Genomic DNA, 5671 nt, shown 5'->3' with positions numbered 1-5671 from the left:
GTATATTTCTTTCAGCAACAAATGTTTCAAATCTATTTAACCTACAGAACTTAGCGAGACTGATGAGGATATGGGACATAAATGCACCTTAAAAATCACTTAAGTCTGAACAACAAAATGTGTCTGCATGTACGGTAATTAAATCAGAAACGGCGCAATAAATCTCACTTCTGTTACTCGGAGTAGTTGAAAACGGAGCCAAAGCTAGCATTAGCAAGATAACCCACGTAGTGTTTGAGCATTAAAACATCTGCTAACACATTTTATACTTTTAAAACGTGTTTAACTACAAGTCCTTTTACAAACATCGTGATGATTCGCTTACCGTGAGGAATAGGACGAAATAACGGTACAAAAACAAACGAATTAAGCTTATCTAAGCCCCGCAGAGGAGCGTCGACTGAAGACGTCATGATTTCGACATGCGCAATGAGGGGGGAACAGGGGGAACTGAATTTACCGTAACACCGGAATTCTGCATAATTTGGTGATTTTCCAAATTGCCCATATCAGATAAGTAAAGATAAAGTGAACTTAAGGAAACAACAATCTGTTAGACAGAAATGATAAATAAGCTATATCTAAGCAAGGCAAAACATATCGTCGTGGTGAATGCGGCACATCTTTCAAGAGACCAATCACAAGGTAACTTCAAAATGACGTTGCAGTGTTTGCAGCCAATCAGGAAATTTAACCGAGATCTGAGAAAGCAGTGTTACCGAAAGCGTATGAATTTAGCTGGCCTAAGAACTCGGTTTTGTGGAAATAAAGCTGAGAAGACCAGAATTCTGACAAAATTGTGTATATATTTAGATTTTTTATTTTGTTGGATTCTTTGCAAGTGGAGAAATGAGCCTGTCGTTAAGGTAACCTGAACATCATAACTGGCTAGAAGTGGGTAGCTCGGCAGCTTGCCATTCACTCGGTTAGTTTGTTAGCTTAGCTAGCTAGGTTAACTATGTAGCTAGCTAGCTAGGTAGGAAACTGTCACAAGGATACGCAGCATAGTCTAAATTTACTTTCCAAGGATAGCTAACTGTGGTTATAATCACAGAGGTGTTTTGTGATTTATAGGAGATACAAGTTACGTTTGGGCTGATAGCTAGGTTAGCTAGCTAACTAGTTAGGAGGTAACGTTAACCTTGCAACATCAAACCGCAGCTAGCTTGCCAGTGAGATTTTTCAGGAACTAAAGGACATAGGTTAGACATTTTACGTTTCGTTTATCGTAACGTTATCTAGTTATTATGTTATCGCTGAAATAGAACATTTGAAGCACCATATTTTTGATCAGGGAAACAAGAAGTTTGTTAAAGCGTTATAGTTAAAGTTATTTGCGCTTTGTTTTGGCTTAACAGATTATCTATCGCTCGCTGGTTGCTAGGGAAACCAAGCAGGCCTACCATTAAGCACTGATTTTAATTTTTACAAGGCTCAACAGTGCATATTTATCTGTGATTTCCTTCAGGCCCGAACTGTCTACTGATAAGACTAAACGGAAGAAGAGGAGAGAGCTTACTGATGAACAGAAGGATGAAATAAAAGAAGCATTCGAGCTCTTTGACACCGACAAGGATAAAGAAATCGATTATCATGAACTGAAGGTAAGGTATTTTTCTTCAGTGTATGTTTTTTCTCCCTCTTACTTGGAATTATCTGAACACATTTGATATTTTTCTAGGTTGCTATGAGAGCTCTTGGCTTTGAGGTGAAGAAAGTTGATGTATTGAAGATCTTAAAAGACTATGACAGAGAAGGAACAGGAAAAATAACTTTTGAAGATTTCAAAGAAGTTGGTAAGTTGCCTTAAAATTAGTTTAGAAAACATGTTGTCTGTTCTGTGTATGTTTGTGTGTATTTTAGGCTGGGAATTTTACAGTGGTTGGAGATTTTAGTTAGAACTAAACCATAGAATAGTAGGTGACACTGTGGATGTTTGCGTTTATTTCATCAGTGACTGACAGAATATTGGATAGGGACCCAAAAGAAGAAATTTTGAAGGCGTTTAAGCTTTTTGATGATGATGATTCGGGAAAGATCAGCCTGAGGAACCTGCGCCGTGTGGCCAGAGAGCTGGGAGAAGACATGAGTGATGAGGAGCTGAGGGCTATGATTGATGAATTTGATGCTGATGGAGATGGAGAGAGTAAGTATACAAGATCTTGGTAAGGAAGGAAACATGTTTTGTTCTGCTTGAGGAAGTTCAGTTAAAGCAGGGTTCCTTAACCAAATTGTTCATGTTATTGTTTACTTAGCTCCAAGTACTCCTAGATCAGGTATTCAGGGTTCTTAACGACTTCGTTCAGGTGTTTTGGGACCTGTGATAGAGCAAAAACAATTTGCTGGACCCTGAGAACTGGTTTGAGAACTACTATGTTTAAGTATTCAAGAGGACCTCCAAATAGGATGTAAACAGTGCTTTTATGAGTGTAGAATAAACAACCTAATGTTTGTGTGCCAAAGTGCTTCTTAACCTATTTATTTTCACTCTTAGTCTGTTGGCATACAAGTGCCTATGCAAAAAATTATACCATTGTTACTTCAAGCAGCTATTTTTCTTAGAAGCAGTGTAAGAATGGCTGTGTTAGTTGCATTGTACCATAATTTCTTTACTGTTTGCAGTTTAATATCAGGTTTCCCTAATCTTTGTTTTTTAGTTAATCAAGAGGAGTTTATATCTATTATGACTGGAGACTCCTGAACATTCTGCTTGGTCACATCTCACCAAATATGTTGTTGCTCATGAAAAGTGCTCATAAGGGCCTTTTTCAGAAAAAAATATTTTCAGACAGTAAACGGATGTCTGCCAAACATGTAAAGCCTGTTGTATTATGGTTCTGAATTAGATTACTAAATTGCTAAACTTACTGAATTAGATTACTTTCCCAAGATCTGAGATCCGGATCATATTCACCTTCATCATCATTTTTGAAGGTGTAGATAATGCAAATCATTTGCCTTATTAATCTGTTTTCCTATGCGTTTTAGAGATCCTACAATAGATTTTATTGTACTTAAGGACTTAAGCATTAGGAAGTGAGACCAGCCTCTGCGTTGTTTCCCAGAAAAGTCACCAGAAAAACGGTAATGACTGCATGGCTCACAGTTTGACAATAACTGAGCAATTACCTTCTGGTGATGCTTGATTGCTTTGGTGTTTTCTAACTGATATGAAAGGGTGGCATCCACTTTGTGTTTAGCCAGCTCTAACATGCATAACTGAACCCTTAAAGAGCTTGGCAATTAGCTGGAGAGATTTAACTAGATATTTTTATTCAGTACAGTGAAGTTACTAGCATGCTTCAGGAATCTTGTCTGACAACCCTGCAGCAATAGCTTAGATATACTGAGACTTGATAAGTGAATCTGTCTGTATAATGACACATTAAAAGGCTTTATAGTGTTAACATGGAACACTTATAACTAGTATCAGCACATGTTGCTGAAATATATTGAATTCTTGTGTAAGGATAATTTATCCATCTGTGTCAATTTTATTTGTTTTATGTGTTGCAGTTTATTAAATGGAAACAGCTGTGAAAAATCATTAATAATGTAGTTTTTCAAGTATTTTTGTATATTGACGAACATTTCAATGTATTTTTATAGTAATGCTTGGTGTCTTTTTTCTGTCTTCTTAAATAAACATTTGTAGTACGATTAACTGAACTTTTAATAGTGTTTGCTGAAATGTTTTGCTAGGAACATTGTTTGTAGTGGCATTTCAGATGTATAAACACATTTTATGCTATTTCCCTGTGCATTTTAGATTGTGTTGGTGTTCCTTTTAAGAATATATAAAGCAGCTGTGTTGTCTCAGTTTGTTGTAACTTGAAGAATTCACATTTTTATACTATACACTCTCAGGAGTTTTTGTGGCAAAAATGATGGTTATAAAGTTTTTAGCTATAGTGTAAAATTCTTTTGATTGTATATTGCTTTACATTAAGTTTTTTCTTTTAAAATAGCAAATTAACAGTTCATTTATCAAGTACCATCTGGGGAGACTCTCCTTTATGAAACCAAAACAATGCAGCTTATTATTTAAAGATCACCCTTACTGTACTGTACACCCAGCTCAATAGAGCCCATAGCATTTGCTTTTTGGTGAGTGTTGGAAAGAGTCATAGAAATTGTAACTGCAATAAAGGAAGGGCCTGGATGTAAAAGTGGGATGTAAACTAAGTTTTTAGCATTCATGCTTCATTAGGGTTTTTACACCCATTAGTGAATCGCATTACCTTAAAATCTGATCAAAAGCTAAAGTGACCACAAGCTGCTATAGTTAGTATTTTGCTAGAATGACATGTTAAACACATCTATTTAATTCAAGCTTCATTTATATCATAAGTCAGATGGATTACTTGGTTTGCTTTGGTGATACACAGCGATCACTCAATTAATTAGTCAGTAGTGCTTCTTGGGTTTCCTCCTGCTAATTTAGGGTTTGAGGGTCCCAGAGTAGCTGTAATTAGGAGAAGGGTTAGCTTTGGTGTATCTTTAGTTGAAACCACTTGATCATAGTCTCCTTGTGTGCTTTAGACATTGCCTTACACATAACAATTAGGATTTTGATGGAACTGTTTGTTCAAAAGTCTGTTGTGTCCATCCATTTTAAGGTGTGTTTATACAGTGCCTATGTTCCAATTGCTAACACATTAACAAGCAATATAACCATATCTGTTATACACTATATTGCCAAAAGTATTTGCTCGTCTACCTTCACACGCATATGAACTTGAGTGACATCCCATTCTTAATCCATAGGGTTTAATATGATCTCGGCCCACCCTTTGCAGCTATAACAGCTTCAACTCTTCTGGGAAGGCTTTCCACAAGGTTTAGGAGTGTGTTTATGGGAATTTTTGACCAAGCGCATTTGTGAGGTCAGACACTGATGTTGGAAAAGAAGGCCTGGCTCGCAGTCTCCACTCTAATTCATCCCAAATGTGTTCTGTCGGGTTGAGGTCAGGACAAAAATAAAACGTGATTCACAAATAAATTGTTATTCACTAAAGAAAATAAGATCTACAAATAAATAAAACAGGTTATATACGAGATCAATATTTTTGTATTTCACAAATAACAAATGTGTTTGGGATTCACAAACACGTTTTTTCCACTCATTTATATGTGGAAACGATTGCATTCATTTGTGGATTGCTCCATGTGCATTTATGGATTTTCACTGGGTCTACTCTAGGCAATCAGAATATAACACAGCCTTTCGATAATGCCTTCTTTACCTCAAAAAATCAGCTCAAGCTGTACAGAGCAGCAGGGTTGAAGTAATTTGGGTAGCTTCCATGCGGCTACGATCGCAGGGGCTGAGCTTTTCAGGTACATTTGGAGAACTGTTCATGTTTTGGATGTTAAAACCACAGACTACTTAAGCTCAACCAAAAAGAAGAGAAAACACTGTTATGGAGGAGTGAACACGAAACAGCTTTCTTCATTTCCTCTTACTATATGTAAGCTCTTACTGTAATGTATAGCTAGATAGCTAGCTAGCTGGTTGACTTTAGCTTCATGTTGTCCAAGCACTTCAGATATAGATTTTGTGTGTGTTTTGCACACAGAGTTTACTGTCTTTACATTTTGCTCATTGGCAATCACCAGTCATTAACATTTACATTAACTAGCTAGCTACCTAGAGCCCTGTGGCAGCAGG

General features: G+C 36.7%; 1 protein-coding gene across 1 annotated transcript; it reads left to right on the top strand.

The window, feature by feature from the left end:
* The first annotated feature begins 690 nt into the window (after positions 1–690).
* Positions 691–3538, top strand: cetn3 (centrin 3). Its single transcript, XM_036595458.1, has 5 exons — positions 691–866; positions 1469–1604; positions 1682–1796; positions 1955–2146; positions 2658–3538. The coding sequence occupies exons 1-5, from the start codon at positions 850–852 to the stop codon at positions 2699–2701; spliced, it is 504 nt and encodes a 167-aa protein (XP_036451351.1). The 5' UTR covers positions 691–849; the 3' UTR covers positions 2702–3538.
* The last annotated feature ends 2133 nt before the right edge of the window (positions 3539–5671 follow it).

The sequence above is a fragment of the Colossoma macropomum genome, unplaced genomic scaffold, assembly GCF_904425465.1.
Source record: "Colossoma macropomum unplaced genomic scaffold, Colossoma_macropomum, whole genome shotgun sequence".
Classification (NCBI taxonomy): domain Eukaryota; kingdom Metazoa; phylum Chordata; class Actinopteri; order Characiformes; family Serrasalmidae; genus Colossoma; species Colossoma macropomum.
This window is presented reverse-complemented; position numbering and strand designations above follow the sequence as displayed.